Source organism: Heloderma suspectum, chromosome 1 (assembly GCF_057233095.1).
Source record: "Heloderma suspectum isolate Gila_16-S chromosome 1, 16-S_ref, whole genome shotgun sequence".
Classification (NCBI taxonomy): domain Eukaryota; kingdom Metazoa; phylum Chordata; class Lepidosauria; order Squamata; family Helodermatidae; genus Heloderma; species Heloderma suspectum.
This window is the reverse complement of record NC_139458.1, coordinates 230077224-230099412: the sequence shown is the minus strand read 5'-3', so window position 1 is coordinate 230099412 and position 22189 is coordinate 230077224. Positions and strand designations below refer to the sequence as shown.

The 22189-nt window shown below is 44.2% G+C and overlaps 1 protein-coding gene across 10 annotated transcripts in view; it reads right to left on the bottom strand.

Moving 5' to 3' along the window:
* RB1 (RB transcriptional corepressor 1) overlaps positions 1-20571 on the bottom strand; it is a 132504-nt gene extending 111933 nt beyond the window's left edge. For 5 of the 10 annotated variants that reach the window (XM_084821242.1, XM_084821251.1, XM_084821277.1 and 2 more), the window contains exons 1-3: positions 19526-19746; positions 8806-8920; positions 5585-5694 (exon numbers count right to left, since the gene is read on the bottom strand). In XM_084821242.1, the coding sequence (XP_084677368.1) occupies positions 5585-5694; positions 8806-8920; positions 19526-19635 (335 nt within the window). In that variant the 5' untranslated portion in view covers positions 19636-19746. Of the gene's footprint in view, positions 1-5584; positions 5695-8805; positions 8921-19179; positions 19495-19525 lie in introns of those variants that run through there. The other 5 variants (XM_084821301.1, XM_084821331.1, XM_084821233.1 and 2 more) reach the window with 4 other exon arrangements.
* Between the last annotated feature and the right edge of the window lie 1618 nt (positions 20572-22189).

Here is a 22189-nt window from a genome sequence, read left to right as displayed (position 1 = left end):
AAACCTTCATATGAGAGCTAAGAGCCCTTGAGATACCCTGTTCTCAAGCTATAAAAGGCTTTATTGGGTAACACCAACACTTTGAATTAAGCCAGAAAATGAAGAGGGAGTTGATGAAATAAAATGGCAAGATAATACAGTCCCTGGAACATACCCTTGCAGCAAAGTCAAAACTATTTAGTTAAAAGATTTACAACATAGAGAATGACTATGAAGTAGCAGAAAAACGTAAATAGACATTTCCATCTGCTGAATGGAACCTGGGCTCAAAGGCAATTTTGTTAAATGGCTGCTGTTTTGGCTTGTATTCCCCTTCCTGAATAACCAATGAACATAATCTGGTTGGCTAATCATGGAATTTTTTAGTCAGAGCTACTGGAAACGGTCCTTACATCACTAGGACAAAATATCAGATATTTTTGAAGACGACAATAGTGGCTTTGCTTTCATGTCTGATGTTTGCAGTTAAGGCACAAATACAGAGTGTATAATATGAACATAACAATGTAATTATGTTATTGCGTTGAAAAGAAAGAATACACCACATCAAGTTTTAAAACAAAAATATTACCACCTTTTGGCAATGATCACTGTATTGCACCAAACGCCCTAAGAAGCCAAAAATCTATAGGTACTGGGATGGGTTCCTGGAGCTTTTCCATCATTTAAAAAATCACATAGCAGTCAAGAAACTGGGAAGGGCATTTTCAGGCAATGCAGGACCTCCTCCCTATATTCTGGGAGTGTGAGAGCATTCCTATGGTATGCATTCTAATAAAATGTAAAATGTGCCTACTCCAAAAACAAAACATCCTGAAGCATCTCATAACTTTTCAATGGGCCATTTCATTGAGAGGCAACTGAATATTCAGTGCAGTCAGTCTCCAGATTTGAAACTGGACGAGACTATTCTGAAATCACACAAAAATCCTAGTAATGGAATCATTGGTAAAACTAGCCCACACAGTAGTAACTAGGGTACCATAATGTTCTAGTGGAAACAACATGTATTGAGATGTTCTTTGAACTGGCAGAAGGTATCATGAAGCAACTACTCATAAGAAAATGTCAAGCAGTACAGCCTTCTCCACATCATGTGTTCCTTTGGTATTCAGGTTCAGAGAGTGTAGTGACAAGGTCTCCAACATGGTGTCTGTGGAGCCCCTCTTGAGTTTCATTTTATTTTGTAGATTTAAAAAAAATTAAACTGGGAGGCTGACATGCTGCAAAATGAAGATCCCACAAGCACAGACATCTTTATTTCCAGAATGTCCTTAGGCCCCATATTGCATTTTTGGCCAAGTTACTTGTCTGAGCCTCACCACTTTCCTTTCTGTGAGATGGGTGTTGCAGCACAAAACTGTGGGTTCTAAAGGGTGGTTTTGTGTTTTGGAGCTCTCTACCTTGAATTTAGGTTCTTGGGCAAGTTATGTTTCTTTTAGTCTTCTGGTTTGTGACAGGCCACACCTACCATGGCAGCCATTTTGTGAGAGCATTCACAACACTCTCTCCAATGTGCCCACCAACTCAAAAAGGTTGAGGACCACTCGTGTAGAGGAAACCCATATATAAGAGTCAGTCAAACACAAGTTAATCAGGCAGTGTGCATCAAAGGCAGCAGCAGAACATCTTCCATTCAAAGAATATGGATATGATGCTTACATACAGTTTAGATTGCATTGGAATTTAAAGGTGCCCCATGCCAAACATTGGGGGTGAGGGGGCAAAATCCATCTCCTCCTCAAAGAAGGACTGTTGGAGCAACACAGTACTGGGGGGGGGGATTTCACCCCAGCCCAGACCCAAAAGAAGTCAAAGAATTGGGGGGAAATCCACCCCCTGCCAAGGACTGTGTTGCTCCAACAGTCTGTGGCAGGGGGGATTTCACACACCCCACCCCCCATTTTCAGCACAGGGAACTTTTAGATTCTATTTCAATCCAACGGGATTTAAAGGCGCCCATTGGATTGCATTGGAATCCAAAGGTGGGGGGATATGGTTTGCAGGTGGGGGGATATGGTTTGCAGGCGGGGGGAGGAGTTGGGCGGGGGGAGTGGATGCCCAAGTGTGGAACCCGCTTGGGGTGTTGGCTCACCCAGGCATGAAGGGGGGATCCTGCAGATAAGTAGGTGTTTCAGACCTTTATCCTTTGTCCCACCCCATGGGGGATGGGAGAAGAGTCTTAAAGACCCACTTACCTGTGGGATCCCCCTTTTTGTGGGAGTATGCCAGCAACCCAGGGGGTCCCCACTTAGCCATCCCTTCCCCCCCGTTTGGGACCAAGATGCTTCCCACAACTTGCCTTTTAAAAGGTAAGTTGCGAGAAGCACCTTTACCCTGAACTGAGTGGGAATGGTTTGGGGAGGGAACAATGGGGAGTGGATGGTGAAGTGTGGGATCCCCCTAGGGTGTCCCATCCCAGCAAAAATGGGGAACCCGCAGGTAAGTGGGTTTTTCAGACCCTTGCCCGACCCACCCATCCTCCCATGGGGGGGACAAGGGATAAGGGTCTGGAATACCCACTTACCTGCAGGATCCCCATTTGTGCCAGGGTGGGCGGACCCCTTGGGGGGTCCTGCACTTCGCCATCTACTTCTCCACCCACTCACCCTCCTTTCCATATGTTTTTCATGTCTTCATTCTGATCTTGCGCAAGATCAGAACATGGAAATGAAATTAAAATTGTAGCACCCCATCTCTTCTGAAGAAGCAGGGGTGCCAGGCATGGGGAAGGGTAGGAGGGCACCCCTCCCCATGCTGGGTACCTCGAATACTCAGTAGAAACAGGACACTTCCCCACCATCCCACAGGGATCGCTGTCTTGCACTTGACAGCTGTCATTTTTGACAGCTGACAGCAGCAAAGCAGAGGCGGTGATTACAGGGCTGGATACTGGCTCTCCCCACCTGCACCCCCGCATGTTTGGCCAACGTGCAGGGGGGCAAGGGGGGAAAACCAGTATCCGGTTTCCCACTGCACATTCTGCCATTATGAAGAAATGAGGGAAAAGTTTCCCAGTCCTGTTTTTGGGCAAAAACATGACAAGGAAAATTTAAAAGGGACCCGACCTCGATGGCAATCACAATTAGAGCCAGGAAGGGGGAATCGGTGGGGTGAAGGAGGCGGTTGACAGCCCCTCCAAGTTGCCATTTGGGCACCATTGAAGGGGTTGTTACTGGCAAGGGAAAAGGGGTATGGGCAGGGGCTTTGCTACAATTGCGAATGGTGAACACAGCCCCACTGGGCAAGAGCAGCAAGGGTTTCTGCTGCTCTTGCCAAGTGGCTCGCTACCCGATGCCCTTTACTAACAATGGCTGGCAGATGACATGCCAACCCATCATAGGTAATCTCTACTGCAGACCATGTGTTCTCAGGGTGGGTTGTTTGGGAAAAACAACCCTGAGAAGCATGGTCTGGGCTCGCATGACAGGCTAACCAACAATGGCTTCTTTGGGAAAATAAACCATTGTTGTTTAGTGTGTCATGAGAACCCAGACAGTATGTTTGAGAACTTATTAACAGCTGGCTGATAAAACAGAAGGTTTGGTTTTTTCTTCTTCACAGGCTGTTAATCTCAGTGTCATATGAAAGTACCAGGCGTTTAAAAACAGCATGGAAAGGAGATGTAGGAATTCCTATATCAGATGCAGGCTGGAATTCTCTACGGACAACCAACTGCTATAAGCCATATTGGTGGCAGTCTGTGAGTAATCTATAAAGCTAACTCAGATGGCATCTCACTCCAGAAAAAGTATATCCCTTCAACAATAGTTTAACCCCTCTCTAATGGAGGTGCAAAGAACAAGGATCTCTTCCATGCATGTGGTAGACTTGTTCATATATGAAAAGCTTTTGGCAACGTGTATTTGGACTTCTTAGATATAGTGCAATAGACAATTCAGCGTGATCCACTATAGCCCTCCTATCAATTTTCAATATCACCAGGATCAACTTTTTGACAAAGCAGTCATTTTATTACTAACAGCATGAAAACTGTTTAACACTGGAAAACTTCTATAAACAGGTAAACAGGCTTAGCAGAAAAATTAATCCAAGACAGTATAACAGGTATAACAAAATAAGATACACAGTATTTCTTTTATATTAAGAGTTGTCTCTGGATTTTGTCCTCCTGTTATGCATCCCCTACCCCAGAAATAACCATATTTACTATCAGATGTATTTGTCTGATCTTCCTATTATTTTGTCTTATTTTATCTTTAGAAGTCCTCTAGTCTTTGTTGTTTAGTGTTCACTTTGACCAACTTTATTGTTTATATATTGTCAATAAAGCATTTGTAGGGGTAAAGAAACAAAGTTATATTGTCAATAAAACATTTGTAGAGATGAAGAAAGAAAGTTATTGCAGCTGTCAGCCAAACACTTCTATGACAAAGCATGAGATTTGAAGTTAAACACTGTGTAAACTGGAACTGTGGCTGAAGATAGTGAGGACAGACAAGCTGCTGTATTACTTGATCATGAAGCTTAAAAATACAGTTACCTTTCTGTCCCTATAAAGGAAGCAGATGACTGTTTGGTCATCCACTTGTTTGATGCAGTACCATCAAACAAGCCATAGTGCTATGTAATGATACAGGTGCATTGCCCTACTGATAATGTATTTCAGCTGTTTGAAAAAGGACTGAACACTCATGGTGAAGGTGGGCTTAGATTAAAAAAAGCTGTTTCTTTCCCTTCATTACTGTGAATAGGAAATTGAGGGCAACAATTTGCAATGTTGCATATGGAACCTCTAGAGCAATGCCAATAATGTTAGCTTGTGCAGTGCATTTCCCGGGGTTGTGCTAGAGTTCCCTTAGCACAATGTAATTTGTATTAGTGGAATGAGATCATTGGGTACTGCCCCCAGATTACGTTTTGCAGTTACCCAGGAGGGGAGATACATGCCAAGACAGCATAAAGGTGATCATTTAACAAGATGACATCCTCCTGGATTCCATCCAGCAAATGGGGATGTCTACCAATTTTTTTTCTGTTCTTGCACATGTGCTTAACTAAAACAATGTTGACTTTGCTACAGGTGTAAGATATTTCAAACAATCCATGACACTTCTAGCTTCTTGTATTTTGGACCAACCAAAACCAGTTTCCAAAATGTCTTCAATGGGGGCCCTATGTACAACACATTGTATTAGTAAATTATAGGTTTCAAAGAACATGGATGACAGTGGCCATGCTACCTCTGTCTAAGAAGGGTCATGCTGGTGCACCAACCTAAACTGCTAACACAGAAGCCACCAAAGTGTCCAACGTAAGGGCCAGATCTAAAAGTATTCCCAAACTGGGAAATGGATACTTAAGGGGGAGTGCAACCCCATCCAGGAACAATCCTGCTTCTACCAGCATAATTCATCCTGTTCCCACTACAGCTGATCCATCAGGCAACCAAACTGCTTATTGTAAAGCAGTTGCCATTACAAACCTAGGCCTGAAATGGATCCAGATAATGTCATCCAAGGATGTGTGGAGCTACCAACTTAAGCACCTTGCCAAGAAGGGAATATTTGTTCAAAGCTTCATATCTGTTTAACTGCATGGATCTTGGTTAACACAAACCTACCTAATACCTAGACATTTCAGAAGGTCCGTAAAAGTGAATGTCATCTCATCCAAGTCAACTGCTGCTGTAAAAATGTAGATTCCCCACAATTCTTTATTAATATGGCCGTCCTAGAAGAAAAAAAATAGTAGTTTCCATGTACATTGAAAATCAGAAGCACAGCAGAGCATCCTTCTATTTTGTCACTTCAAATGCTGTATTGTTTAAAAATGAAATACGTAGCTAGTTTCAGATTAAACAAAATTTGCATAGTTTTCCTTTCCACTGAGGCCACACTCCAGTGCATGTTCCACTCTAACTGTCCTTAAGTAATGCATCCATTTTACACAGAAATTTTGCAAACTGTGGGTTAAATCCAATGTTATGCTAGCAGAACTCCACTAGTGCTGTGGGCCTTTCTCCTTCTCTCCTCCCCCACCCCACAGCCCTCCACGCAGCCTGAAAATCTGCTTCTGTGGGTTTTCCAGCCATCCAGAGCAGATTTTGAGGGAATCACCATTACCTCTAATACCAAACTTGAAACAACATGCCTATTATTTTAGTAGTGAAACGGGTTGACACAAAAATAAGGTCATGGTTTCTGCATAGTTCAGGAACTTCCCAAGTATAACAGTTTTAAAAAATAATTTTCATTTATAAACAGGAACCACAGCCCAACAAAGACCTATGATCAGTACCTTCCAGGTACTGATCATAGACTACTGATCATAGACTACTCAGCACAGACTAATGAGGGCTTCTGAGCTGTGGAATTTTAAGGGTACCATTTGGAGATGGACAGGGGATATAAAAAGGAGGAGTAAGCCTGCTTGAGCCCCTAACAGTTTATACTATCCTGGTTACATTTGGTGAGCTTGAAACACTTGCTATACTAGGAGCTGTCAGGAAGGAAATCTCCCCCCGCCCCCCAGTATATATAGTATTGAAGAGCTCAGATTCAAGGCAGGCTGCCAGCTCCAAACTGGAACTCTTTATCAATATTTAGCAGCAAATGAGGGGGGAGGTTTCTGAACAATGAAAATAAGTCTTTTTTTCTTCTCCTGAAGAATCCCTCCCTGGGAGTCCCAAGCAGTATTTTCCTGTTCTAGACTGTCTAGAACCATGAGCAGGCATACTCTTGTTAGGGACCAGAGGTATACAGCAATATTTGTGTTTCAGGTCCTCTTATGTATATTTAATACAATTCTTTATTTGTTGCCAGGAGTATTAAATATAAATAAAAACAATCTTTAAGAGTTAAGCACAAAACACTGCCAACAGATGCTAATACATTCTTGTTTTGTATAAACTTTGTAAGAAAACAAGTTTCTCACAGGAACTGAACATTTTATTTGAAGGTTAAAGAGGAGTTTCCTCCAGCCGAGGTTGACTAACTACAGAGGTTTTTATTTACCTGTAGAGTCTCATTAGTCTGACCTATCTTACTCCATTGTTTACATGCACTTCTGGGATGTTTTTATTCCACTGCAGCCTGCTTGTGACACACAGAGCCACTCTGCTAGTTGTTTACTTATTTAAGTATTACATTTCTATACTGCCCAATAGCTGAAGCTCTCTGGACAGCTAACAATTAAAACCATAAAATATAGTAGAAGATATGCTATAAAAATTTAAAGTATAAAACCACAGTATAAAATGAACTAAAACCAGAATAAAATCTAGCAGCAATGCAGAGATTTAGGATACAACAGATTTAAAACAACAGAGCTAAAAGACTAAATGTCTGAGAAAACAAAATGGTCTTCACCTGGCGCCAGAAAGAGCACAACGAAGGCGCCAGGCAAGCCACTCTGGGAAGCTCATCCCACTACTGGGGTGTCACAGCAGAAAAGGCCCTGTTCTTTGTAGCCACCCACCTCACTTCCTTTGGTAGGGGTCTCAAAGAAGGACCACTGAGGATGATCTTAGGGTATGGGCAGGTACATATGGGAGGAGACAATCCTTCAGATAACCTGGCCCCAAGCCATTTAGGGCTTTGAATGTTAATCCCAACACTTTGAACTGGGCCCAGACATGGTTGGCAGCCAGTGAAGATGGAAGAGTACTAGCATAATATGATCACATTGGCCAGCCCTCACTAACAATCTTGCTGTCCTATTTTGGAGCCAGCTGAAGTTTCCAGACAGCCCCATGCTTCAAAGGCAGTCCCACGTATAATGTATTCCAAAAATCCAGATGAGAGGTTAGCAGAGCATGGATAACTGTAACTAGGCTATCTCTGTTGAGATAAAGACGTAGTTGGTATATCGGCCTAAGCTGATAAAAGGTACTCTGTGCCATCAAGTCCACCAGTGCCTCGAGTGACAGTGCTGGATCCAAGAGCACCCCAACCTATTAATCTGAACTTTAAGGGGGACTGCGACCCCCTCCAGAACAGGTTGAACATCACCTAGCTGGGCAGACAAACCACTCACTAACAGTATCCCTGTCTTGTCTGGATTGGGTTTCAGTTTATTGGCCCTCATCCAGTCCGTTACTGTGCCCAGGCACTGATTCAGAACAACCACTGCCTCACCCAGATTTGATGAAAAGGAGAGAGCTGGGTGTCATCTGCATACTGATGATAACCTCCTTCAGCTGTTTCATATAGATATCAAGCAGCATGGAGGATAGAATAGAGCCCCCACAAGGCACAGAGCAATAATCTCCCAGCACCACCTTCTGGAATCAGCCATAGAAGTAGGATCGGAACCACTGCAACGCAGTACCCACAACAACCAGCCTATCCAGAAGGACACCACGGTTGATAGTATCGAAAGCCACTGCGCGGTCCAAGAGAATTAACAGGGTTGCACACCCCCTGTCGTGCTCCCAGCAAAGGTCACCCCACAGGGCGCCCAAGGCAGTTTTCGTTCCAAAACCAGGCCTGAAGCTACAACATGATAAACTGTTTACTAACTTTTACTACAGAACAGTAGTACTGTAGTTGAGCTTCAGGAGTATGCTCAGCCTAAACATAATCTTCACTATTGTACAGATTGCTGTTCATCATATGGTAGGGCCATTACCACAAGGCACAGCGAAGGGTTACGAGGCCATCTGGTTACCACATGCAGATCCAGGCCCGGTCTACACCCTTCCAGGGGTTTCTACACCTACTCCCTGTGCAAAAAGGTTTTGTCAGGAAAACACTGAAACAATAACACCAAACAATTTATTATGTTGAATGCTTGCTAACATGAATGGCCATTACACTGTTTAAAAGCAAGCTAAGTACTCACTACAAATCCATCCATAGATACTTTTTCACAGGCCTTCCAAGCAGTTACTCTCACACTGTCTGTTACTCGTAAAGCATCACAGAGGGCAACGAAGTCTGTTTCAGCAAATGGAAGCCTAACAAAGAGAAATATATTCTTTATGAGACTGAAATATGTCATTTGTTCAAGCATATTAAGGCACTTTAGAAGATTATAAAGTTAATTTGAGAGCATGTAATACAGCAAACCGTTTTAGCACACAATGCGTTGATTTTTCACCTACATTACAATATTCCTATTGTGTACCAGTACATGAAATACACCCTATACACTGCAGCTGCACTTTAGAGGGCTTTATGTGGTATGGAAGAGGCAGACAAGTAGCATGGTGGCATCCTGTCCTCCTTCCAGCATTTTGCAGACCAAATCCCAACAGAGAAGCTTATCTGAAATGAGAACTCAATAATTTCTTTTATCATCAAATTTAAAAACAAACAGGACATAATTTCCTGCAACTATGCTAACACAAACGAAAAATGCAGTAATTTCAGTTTCATTTTTCTAAAAAAAAAAACAGCAACATTATTTCTAAGAGCAGGGGCAGGCAACCTTTTAGGACTACGGGCACTTTTGGAAATTTGAGGAAATGTCCTGGGCACAATCATAAAATGGCTGCCATTGGTGGGCATGGCTAGTCACAAAGGACAAGTAACCTGCCCAAAAGCATTCTTGAGAAATTAAGTGGGAGCAGGTAGAGGCTCCCACTTCACTTTGAAGCAATCCCAGCTGCCAGTAAGAAAATATAACAATATTTTTAAAATAAAAATTGGGAGGAATTAGGGTATCTCTGGGCAACAAGGAAGGTGTCTGGGGGCACACTGGTGCCCATGGGATGACATTGCTTACCCCTGCCTTAGTTTCAACATCCTCTAGCCTTATGAACTTCACTTCATCTCCTTCTTAACATTCCAAAGAGCATAACAATTGGACAGGTCTTCTAATAATTGTTTAGGATGGGAAAAACACAGAACATGAGCAGACTTTATCACATCCTTGGAATGTTTCTTCAGTTCATCCAAACTTCCACATGGATTTTGACATTTTATCAGGATGAAGTCATCCACCTTGAGCTCAGTGCTCTGCTTTGGGGGATTGCTGTAATGCAGGACTTCGCTTGGAGACTGGGGTCTCTTCTGTCTGGCTTTTAGATTCTGGTTAAAGCTTGCCTTTGCTGATACTTCTGTGGGTTATTTCTATCTCCTCCAACAGGGTCAGTTCATAGTGCAAAGCCTTAGCAATAAATTACAACTCTTAGGCGTATCAGTAAATTTTCTGCTCACACAGGCCCCGTCAGGCAAACTCTATTGTTAAAATGCCGGATTATGGATATGGACAAACAGTACCCAATGTATGCAGCCCAGAAAACTTGTTCCTCACTGCATTTAGGTTTGGATTTTGATCTTCCAAAAGAGAACACAACGGTCCCCAAATACCACTTGATTTTTTCCAGGGCTAGGTTTAACTGTCTGATTTCCCTGTATCAGATGGCCATTTCTCAGGTTTTAATTAATGATTTTGCCCTGTGGGGATGGGGCTATAGAAATATTAGCCCATTTCTTTTGTGTCTAGCTTCTATGAACATTACCAAAACAGATTAACTCCAATCTTACCAAAATACCCAGGTAGGACTTCTGAATGGTATCTGGTTTCCTTACTACCAGATGAAAAAAAAAAAAACACTGTTTTTTTTTTCTGGCCACACACACTGTGGCCAGATTAAATTTTATATTTTAATTTACTACCCTATATATTTTAGTCCACATTTCTTAATTTTCTGTGCCATGTATCATAGCCTGTATATTTTAATTAAGCATATTACATTTTTATCTTCATAATTTTAAAGTACTTTGTTATTTATTCCCGTCTACATACTGTAATTGATCTTATGTTAAACTTGACTGCTTCTGGTACATCTTCGTTCTTTGAACAGCTCTGTGACTGCATAATAAACTTTTATTTATTGATTGAATTGCTGTACTGTGCGGATCTTAATTCCAGGATATACTCCTTAACCATCTGTTCCAAAATAAATCAAAGTTTGTCGGTATTTCCACCTCCTGGAAAGTTTTATGGAGTGACATTTGTAGGAGTGTCATTTGGATTTTCCTTAGTAGGGTTGTTTCCACAACAATAAAATGAGCCAGGATCAGCACTAATGATTCTTCTGTCTTGAGTTCAGTGTTGCTACTATTTAGTTAAGGTTGTTTTGTGTTCATAAGACAAAGCAGATCTTCTTAGGGTTTTTTTGGCACAAGTCCTGGCCGCTCAAACAAGTATTTCCCATAATACTCACCTCTAGGCTCCTCACTCAACAATGTATTTCCAAATAATCCCCCTTTCTCCAAAGCATTCTTGAAGTTTGTCACTCTGCCACAAAATTCTTTCAAATCTTGATCAGCTTGTTGAAGGTTTTGGCATTTTCAGAATACACGAACTTACACAGTCTGTTTCTGGCAACCACTTAATTTAGCGCTAACACAAAACATTTTGCACCTTGTTCTAAAACCAATTCCAAGTGAATTGCTCTAGCAATTCATCTAGCAATTCATTTGGAACTAGCTCATGTAAGGAGCACAATATATGCTTTCTCCAATAAATTCTTTGCTCATATTGGGGGGGGGGGAGAGAAAAGTCTACTTGTTACTTTAGAAAGTGGAGCTTCTAGGGGTCAGTCCTCAGGTAAATGGACAACTACTTCCTGGTGGCTCTTGATGCTGTTTGCATACTACACAATTCTGAATTACTGTTTTAACATACTGCCTCTCTCTTATAATCCAGGACTTCCCTTAGCTGTGCTAGGATATGCCATAGACCAGCATGCATTAATCTTTCATGTTGGCATTGTATCTGTAGTTCAGGAAACTTGTGCATTGATGGTAGTATCCATATAACTTAGCCTTTCATACCTTCTCTATGTGTGTATGCCCACTGTTGTTCAGGAAAACATTAAGCTCACGTAATGGGAAATATTTAAGTTGCATGCTTGCTTTCCAGTATCTTTCAACATCAAAAAAAATCATCAACTCACACTTATGTTTGCCTGCTAGAGACTGGAGGTTGTGCATGCAAAAAATGCATCTAAGGAGTTATGTGCAGAAAGCATCTCACCAAACACAAGGAGCTCATGACAAGGTGTCAAGGTAAAAAGAAGTTTTTAGCACACATGCAAGTTAAGCACCTGTGCAAGTTTAGCAACAGGCTGAGGAGGCCAGGGAAGTCGACTGTTCCCAGCCTTGTCCTAGTAAATAACTTAGCTTTCCAGGTAAACACACCCAATAACAATAAAAAAAACAGTTATGAAGATAGAATGCCAGAAAGGGTGTGAGGGCTATCCAGTGTAGTGCATAGGGTGCCACATGTATGACTGCCTTCCAGCTGGCAGTATGACTTCATCTGCGTGTGCTCGGTGTAATGAACATTTTCCCTTGAAACCAAGGCTGCTGACCTGGAGAAGCTGAGACAGGCAGAGGGGTTGGTGGACAAGACTTTTGCAGACTAACAACAGTGTCCCAATCCCTGAGTGACAGCTCCTCTGTCATGAATTTGGGATCTTGGCAAAAGAGAGTGTGATTCTGTGGAAGAGGGAAATGATCCCTTAGAAGGGACCCATTCCTCAGAAGATGAATATCCTCTTGCACCAAGGATGTGCCTCTGGCGGGTGGCTGGCTTGTCGTAGAGGGAGATTCAATCATTAGACACATAGACGACTAGGATTTTGATAGGTATGAGGACAACATGATAAACTGCTTGCCTAATGCAAAGGTTGCAGATATCATGCACTGTCTAGATACATTTATAGACAGTGCTGGGGTGGAGTCACTGATCGTGGTCATTTTGATACCAATGAAGTAGAGACATGTAGTTTTGAGGTCCTGGAAGTCAAATTTAGGTTGGTAGGTAGGAGGCTGAAATCTAGGACCACCAAGGTGGCTTTCTCTGAAATGCTACCTGTTCCATGCGCAGGGCCAGCTAGACAGACGAAGCTGAGGCGTCTTCATGGATGAGACTGTGGTGTAGGGAGAAGGGCTTCAGATTTGTTAGACCCTGGGGAACATTTTGGGACAAATTGGGTCTGTACAAGGGGCGAGCTCCATTTGAAGAAGAATGGAACCAGATTGCTGATGCTTAACGTAACAAAGGTGGCAAAGCAGCTTTTAAACTGAACTGTGGGGGAAAGTCGACAGAAGCTGGGAAGCATCTGGTTCGGGCTGAATCATCCCTAGGGGATGAAGGTGAAAGTGTTTTTCATTGCACAAATGGGGTCAGGGAGGGAATAGGCCATGAGTATATGGTGAAACATGATAGCCCGTCAAAGAGGCCTAAGGGCCATAGCAGAAGATGCACCTGCCAGAGACATCTGGGGAGGGACATCATGTAAAACTGTTTCTATGCTAATACTAGAGGCCTCTGAGCCAAGATGGCAGCATTGGAGCATGTAGTTTTAAAGGTGAACTTATAGAGGGCATAACAGAAACCTGTTGGGGTGGAGAGAACCAGTGGTCATAAACTCTAGAGGAAGGAAAGGGAAGGGTGTATGGAGGTGTCCCTCTGTACATCAAAGAGGGCATAATGTTAAGCAGACTAGAAAACCATAAAGGAGCGGACTCCTCCACAAACGCACTGAGAGGAACAATACCAGGCTCTAAAAGTAATTTTGTACTGGGGACGTACTATCATCACCCAGACCAGAAAGTTCAGGATGATCTTGAAATGGAAAATGAAAACAGGGAGGCCTCTAAATGAGGAAGTGTTGTAATGATGTGTGACTTCAACTACCCCTAAACTGATTGAATAAATGACTGGAACATGCATGACAAAAAGGTTGTATTTTTTCAATCCCCTGAATGACTGTGGATGAACTGCTGGTCATAGAACCGACCAGAGGGGAGGCAAACCTGGATTTAACCCTAAATGGTGCTGTCCAGGACCTAGTGCGAGATGTGTTATCAAATCCATTAGAAACAGTGACCACACTGCTATCAGATTTAATATTTATATGTTAAGGGGAAAACTGCCAAGGCAGACCAACACAGTCCCATTTGACCGCAAAAGAGGAAACTTCTCTAAAATGAGAGAACTAGTAAAAAAAGGAAGTTGAAAAGGGGAGTCTAGAGGGTTAAATCCCTTCAAAATGCTTGGAGGTTACTCAGAACCACAATAAGAGACGCTCCACTAGAATGTAAACCACAGGTTAAGAAAGGCAGCACCACGTTCAAGAGGCACCAGCATGATTAAAGACAGTGTCAAGTAAGTAATTAGGAAAAAAAAAAAAAGGATTCCTTCACAAAATGGAAGTCCTGCCCAAATGAGGCAAAAAAAAGGAACACAAACTTGTACAAAGGAAACTGAAGCAGACAATAAGGAAAGCAAAAAAGCATTTTGAGAGCATATTGCTAACAACATCAAGGTCAACAATAAAGAATTCTTTAAATACACCAAAAGCAGGCAAGCAGTTGAACTGTTGGATGGCAACAGTGCTAAAAGTATTAAAGGAAGATGAGATTGTGAAGAAGCTGAATGAATTATTTTCATGTCTTCACTGAAGAAGATGTAGGACCTGTCCCTGAACTGATGTTTTCAGAAGGGGTGTCTGAAGAATTGAGGCAAACAGTGGTGACAAAAGATGAAGTTCCATCTGTAAGCACCTTGAAAACAATGCAGTGATTACTCGAGGCTAACATGGATTTGTCAAGAACAAGTCCTGCCAGACAAATCTGATCTCAGTTTTTGATCAAGCAACCTCCCTTGTGGACTGTGGGAATGCTGTAGACATAATATACCTCAACTTCAGCAAAGTTTCCATAAAGTGCCCCATGATATCCTGATGAGCAAACTAGCTCAAAGTGGGCTAAATGAGATAACGATCCGGTGGATCCACAGTTGGCTACAGAATCAGACTCAAAGAGTGCTTATCAATGGGATCTTCTCAACCTGGGGAGAGGGAACGAGCGGGGTACCGCAGGGCTCAGTCCTGGGCCCAGTGCTCTTCAATATTTGTATTAATGACTTGGAGGAGGAGGTGCAAGGAATGCTGATCAAATTTGCAGATGACACCAAATTGGGTGGGATAGCTAATACTTTGGAAGACAGAAACAAAATTCAAAGTGATCTGGATAGACTGGAGCGCTGGGCAGAAAACAGCAGAATGACACTGAATAGGGATAAATGCCAAGTTCTGCACCTAGGAAAAAGAAACCAAATGCACAGTTACAAGATGGGGGGATAAGTGGCTCAACCGCACTACAAGCGAGAAGCATCTTCGAATTGTTGTCCATCACAAGCTGAAGATGAGCCAACAATGGGATGTGGCTGCAAAAAAGGCAAATGCTCTTTAGGGCTGCATTCAAAGAAGCATAGCTTCCAAATCCCAGGAAGTACTAGTTCCCCTCTACTCAGCACTGGTTAGGCCTCATCTGGAATACTGTGTCCAGTTCTGGGCACCACATTTTAAGAAGGATGCAGACAAACTGGAGAGGGTTCAGAGGAGGGCAACAAAGATGATCAGGGGAATGGAAACAATGCCCTGTGAAGAGAGACTGAAAGAACTGGGCATGTTTAGCCTTGAGAAGAGAAGACTGAGGGGAGATATGATATCATTCCAGAAGGCAGGACACAGAATAATGGGCTCAAGTGACAGGAAGCCAGATTCCGGCTGAACATCAGGAAAAACTTCCTGACTGTTAGAGCAATATGACAATGGAACCAGTTACCTAGGGAGGTGGTGGGCTCTCCCACACTGGAGGCGTTCAAGATGATGCTGGACAGCCATCTGTCAGGGATGCTCTGACCTGGATTCCTGCATTGAGCAGGGGGCTGGATTCGATGGCCTTGTAGGCCCCTTCCAGCCCTAGTATTCTATGATTCTATGATTCAACCTTAAGTTCTCAAACTGAAAGCTATCACCGGGCCCAGATGGTATCTATCCTAGAGTTCTCAAAGAATTCAAATGTGAAATTGATGATCTTCTAAAAAAATATGTAAGAAAATCTTCTAACAAAAATATGTAACATGTCCCTAAGATCAGTCTCTGTACCAGAGGACCAGATAATGGCCAATGTAATGCCAATATAATACCATAAAAAAGGGATTCAAGGGGGATCTGGGAAATTACAAGCCGGTTAGCTTACCGTCTGTTCCACATAAATTGGCTGAAGGCATTATTAAATACAAAATTAGCAAGCATATAGAAGGACAAGCCTGCAGAAATAGAATCAACAAGCCTTCTGCAAAGGTAACTCTGTCTCACTAATCTTCTAGAATTCTTTGAGACTGTTAATAAACATGACTGTTGGATCACCCCTGTCTCTATTTTGGAGACTCCTAGTTAACTGTGTTCCCCGCACATTGCCGGGAGCTGCTGCCATCATCAGCTAGGGAGGAGGGCAGGAACGCACTGACACAAGTGCCTCTGAGCATGTGGATAGTGTCCCCTCTCTCTCAATACTCTGAGGCAGATGGCTCTCCTTCCCCTGCCCTCTGTGTACACTGGGAATATTTTGGAGATGTCTAGCCAGGTGCATGACTTCCCCACATTGCCAAGTTAAGCTGCCACTATTGCCAGCCTGGAAAGCATGGCAGGCACATGCTGGAGAACACGCGAGCATGCCCCATATGAGCACGAGTGTGTCTAAGCACACTGATAGTGCCCACCTCCCTAGTCTGAGGCAGCTTGCTCTCCCACATCTCAAAGGAGGCTGGTTCTCCCTTCCTCTGCCCCCCATGAACACTGACAATATTTTGAAGATTCCTAGCCAGACACACACCCTCACTACCTTGCTGGGGGTAGCTGCTGGGGGTAGCATGGGCATGAGTGCATATACGCACATGTAGAGTATCTCCCCCCACCCCCTGGTACTGTGAGGAGGCTGGTTCTCCCTCCGCCTGCTCTCTGTGATCACCAGCTTTTGTGCCCAGTGGGCTGTGGGAAGAACGACTCATCATGGGTTTGGTATGGTTACACAGGCAGATTCAGGAAGTACAATTCCCCAGCAAAGGTGGGGAAGATCCTGGGGTTGCAAGTGGTGCTGAGAAAATCTGCCTATTATTTTCCTGAGCTAGAGCAAGAGACCTTGATCTGGGGCAAGACATTTTGGGATAGTCCCCTACTTACTCCCTGCCCCCAACTTAATTTCTTTTGTCTCTCTTTTGCCTCATGCTCCTTCTCCATGGTTGGTGGCTTCTGCCCCAGCTGGGGGGAGAAAAAAATGGGGTGAGGTGAGGTTACGGGAGGTTTTTTTACATTGGGAATAAGGAAAGAGAGAGAGAGAAAGAGAGAGAGAAAGAGGGAGAGAGAAAGAGAGAGAGAGAGAGAAAGGGATGTGTGCTGCCTGGTCTCCAAATCCCAGAGAGGTGTATTCACAAGGAAGGTCCTCCAGCCCCAATGACCCTTTTATCCCTAGCTGGCCACTGTGGAAACAGAATGCTTGTCTAGAAAGGCCATTGGTCTGATCCAGAACAACTCTTCTTAAGTTCTTAACATGACTACAAAAAAAAAATTGGACTAGATGTGAGCCAATGCCATCTGATAGAGGACACCACCCGGAGCATGCAAGTGTGTAATCTGGCATGGTTCAAACCTTATTGTGTAATTTGTACCCCCGATTACTTATCTGCAGTTGTCACTTTGGGTCATCACACATTAACATGCATTGCACAAAAATGACAGTTTTGATTTGGAAATAATTATTGTTTATCTTGATGGGGACAGTCCAACATTTATTTTGGGGTGCAGGAGTTTCATAACCTTTAGATCCTTATTCAGTTTACTGACTGAACTACGTTTTGAACTGTCACACAAATAAGGAACTAGGAGCTGGTACCTCATTTTGTAGTCACCTCTGCGTGTGTGTGTGTCTGATGGATCATACTATTTAGCTTTAGTAGCACAGACTCTTTATGGAACAGGCTTCAGTTTGCCTGAAGTAACTCAGGGACGTATAGGTCCTAATTAACCGTCGCTTGTTGCCCTCCTTCATATAGGGTAGTGCAACACTTATTTTTGAGATTCAGGGACATATGAACTTTATTCAGTTTACTGAGTGAGCTTAGTTTCAAACGCTTGCACAAATAAGGATATGGAAACTAGTAACCAACTTAAGCATTGAGGTGACTAGTATGTAACTAAAATGGAATCACTCGCAAACAAGCCAGGGTTTCTGCAAATTTGGCAGACTCCCATTTTACAAAGAAAAATATGGGGGGGGGGAATCTCCCAAGTGCAAAGACCTCTCAGAGGAAAATATTAGAAACAGGTAAGAGTCCCGAAATTATACTTGGGTTAGGGGCTAATATCTAGTCTCAGGGTTAACCCCCCACTGCACCCTGTACTATTCTAACTGGAAACTCACCCATACTATCCCACAACACCAGTTCCCTTCCTGCAATGATTACCAAGGGAGAAAGGCGGCTGAACCCCACAGGTTCCCAAGTTGCTCTTTTAATAGGGTTGCTACGCTTCACAGAAGAAAAGCAAGTGTGGGTTATTATTTAAGGCAACTATAACAGAACACTGTACTAATTAGCTTAAAAATAATGATCCCTGAGAAAAAAAAAAAAGACTCCTAGAGCTCAATCCTGTGGCCCGTAATCAGCGGCTAGACGGCCATAGGATACGTCAGTTTCTGGAGAACCAACCCTCACCCCCTCCCACGCCACCTCATAGCGCAGATCAGCCCCATGCTCCGTGCATGGAAGAGCAACGCGGAGCGGGTGAAATGGGGCGTCGGTGGTGGGCAGGGGTGGGGAGGTCGGAAGTGTCGGTACGAGACATCCTATGTCATCCGTCCACCTCTCCCCACGCTCTGAGGTCCCACAGTTAGACAGCCGAAATTGGCAGTCTAGCCACGGAAGCAGGGCAGTGGGAGCGGGGAGGAGATCCGCTCCTCACTAGTCCTCCCTCCCTGCACTGGATAGGTGGTTGCCCCTGGGCTCAGCTGCGGCCGTCAATCTGCATAGGATTACTCCCCTAGAAGCTCTGATGAGCATTCATCACAGCTAATTTAGAGGCATCTGCAGCAGATAAACCTTATATCCATAGTGCCGTTACATTTTCTTGATACCAAGATCAACTTACTGACAAAATCAGTAGAACTTGCATATACAGGCATTGCTTGCAAGCACCATATGCACTGCAATATATGATGGCTCATGATGGTTTCATGGTGCCCTTGGCATCTTCTCTAGCTTTCCACCTTCCACCACAAAAGGAACTGCTTTTATATCTCGTCTCGCAGATACAAGATACTCAGATTATGGTCAAATTACATTAAGTCTGTTAGACTTTAAAGGACCACGTGACTTGCGGTTTTCTTAACACCAACCAAATAGCACAGCTACCTTTCTCAAACCATTTCTTCGGTATAACGCACGTTCACCGTCCCCGCGAGGGAAAAAAATACAGCAACAGCCAATTTTGTAAAGTGTCGACAAGATACAGACTACGCTAACTCCAGCAGCGTCCACCAGTGCGGGGAGGGGGCGCCGAGCTTCCTCCGCTCTGCCGGTAGAAAATGGCAACCCGACTGCCGGCCACGTAACGCAAGGCAGCGGGAAACTGCGGGCGGGAGGCGCCTCTGCTGCCGCAGCCGCCACCTGCTGCTCCGCACCGCGCTCGCCCAACGCAAAGGGCGCCTCGGCCGCCGCCCGCCAGCCAGCCACGCAGGCCCCACGCCCGGAGACTGACCTGTCAGGGGCCGCCGCCGCGGCGGAGGCTCCGACGTCCCCCACGAGACCCGGGGCGCTCCGGGGCGCTGGCGCGGCTTGCTCTCCCCCCGGGGGACTGGCTGCCGCCATGCTGGAGCCTCCAGCCACGAAAAGTGTAATCTCAAATTCAAACAGCGGCCAGAAGAGGCCAGCCGGCAGCAGGCTCCCGCGCCCCTCCCCCCGCCATCGCCTCCGGCCTCCCCGAGCCGCGGGAAAACGCCTCACGCCCCCCGCGTGCGCCACTTCCTGCTCAGGGGGCTGGGCGGGGCTCTCGGTCGCGGATATAAATATTTTGGATTCACACGCCACGCCGGACCTCGCTGGCGTCTCTCGGAAAGCTGGGCTGTCGCTTCCTGTGTGAGGTGTAGCGGGCTTCCCCTGCGCAGAAGCCCCGCGCTCGCAGAGTGTCATGGCGAGTGGCAGCTCCCGTTTTTTGCCGGACGCTTGGGCAGCCTCTGTCTCTCTCCCTGTCTCTGTAGATTTTTCCTCAGCTTGCGGAGTTTGAGCGCTGCGAAGTAGGAAAAAGCCGGGTCGGATACGGAGCTAAGGAGGCCCGGAAACGAGCCATGAATGAAACGCCCTGGCGCACGCAAAGGCCGACCCTCGAGCGCCTGGAGGAGCAGTCTTGGAGAGGGGCGCAACGGAAATAACATGGGAGGGAAATCCGGCCGCCAAAGAAGTCGAAATGACACGAGCGAAGCTTGCGTTTGCTTACACGTTACTTTTGGGCGGCCATGACCACCTTTCCCGGTGCTACTTCCAAACCCGACTGTTGTAGCCTCTCCCCAGAATCAGCCGAGGCCTCCCTCTCTCGCCTTCTAATGTTTCCTTCTGATGCCCTACCAAGTTCATTTACTTATTCATGAGTAAATTACGAATGTATTATGCCTCATCTTCGCAAAAGCAGTTTACTTCATGACGTTTTAAAATAAAAATAAATGCTTTTTGATAATCATAAACACTAAAAAGCAATGTCAACTGAACAGGCAGGAGGTCAGATGTTCATACCAAAATCCTCTGTCTCCTACCCCCTTCTGTGCTTCATTGAACACCAGCCACTTCTTGGGTGCTTCCAGATTAGGTTTTTATTGTGCAATGGCTCTGCCTCAAACAATGAATTTTATGGGTGTGCATCATCTTCCACTTGTGCTTTCCCATATTTTCCCACCTTTTTCCTTAAGGTGCTTCCAGACAGAGTGCTACTTATCAAAAGGCTTTGTGCAGCTATTCCATCCTCAACCATTTTTGTGATAAGAAAAAAGAAGCCATGGGAAAACATGGACAGGTTGTAAATGGAAGATGTCTGGTTACCCCCATAAAATTCCATGTTTGAGGCTGGGCAACTGCACAATAAAAGCAGTGTCTGGAAGCACCTAGAAAATCCAGTAAGGAGGGACATATGGAATAGCTGCACTATGTCTTTTGATTGGAAACATTAAGCGCTGTCCATCCAGATGAACTCTTTGTCTGATGCCTCTTCCACATTCTTTCCCTAACAAGGCCAGATTTGGGGGGGGGGGGGATTTTTTGCCATTAGTGCAATGCCTGGGTGATTTGTGTGGCACATGATGCACTCCCCAACCCATTATGCTGAGGAAATAGGAAAGGGAGTGGGGGGATAAAACAAAAAGGAACGAAGTACTATCCCTTCACCCAGCGTGATCAGGTCCTGCGAACAATTAATTTCTAAAACAGGCTCCTGCGTTCAGGGTTGGTAGGAGGACAAGCCCTCCCCTCTGAGTTGACTTCAGGCAGGAGCAGGGAAGGGATCTAGAGCAAGGAAATTTGCCACAAAAAGAATAATTTGAGGCTATTTTTCACTGCAGACCTACAAAGGTGTGCAGTTATGACTAACCACACTATTTTTATGCCTTCATTCCTGCACAGCTACAAAGGTGTGCATACAATTACCAGACTTTTTTTTTTAAGCAATCTGAAAAAGCAGCATGACCTTGGCTTGGGGAATTAACCCCTCCATTTCCAATCACCATTCTTCTTTTCCTTTTCTTCCCTCCCCTATCCTAGGGGCCATCTTCATGGAAACACATTGAGAATTGCTTTCAGCTTTTCTACACTTTTTCCTGAAATCAGCTGTGGTCCATCAGTGGCACACTAAGCTGAAAAAAGTATACTATTCCCTTTCGAAACCAACCGCTTTCACAGGTCACACTGGACTCTAATCCACCTTATTTGGGATGGGGTGGGTAGAGTCCTGCCAGTAGAAATGAACATCATCTACCACCTATGAGAGGCTTGGTCCCTGCCCCCCTCTTTCCCCTGCTCAGGGACAGGCAGTGTATTGTAAGGGATATCAGGCATCCAGGGAAAAGCAACCAAATATTAAACTGCAATTAGCACACAACTGAAAACTGGTCTAGGTATATTAATCTAATAATGTTGAAACACAATGATTTATAATTTTTGTTCCTGTAAACGTTCAGAAAAGACTCTTGGAAAAAGACTTTTAGAAGACCTTCAGAAAAGACGTTTGGAAAAAGAATTTCACAAAGTATTCTTGAATATACTTATTGTTTAAATTTTCTACTATAACATATCTGCATTGTTTTTTCACATTTATATTATTTCTGTTTAAGCACTATTCATTTTCACTAAAAGATAACTCAGCAAAAATTATAAATGATTG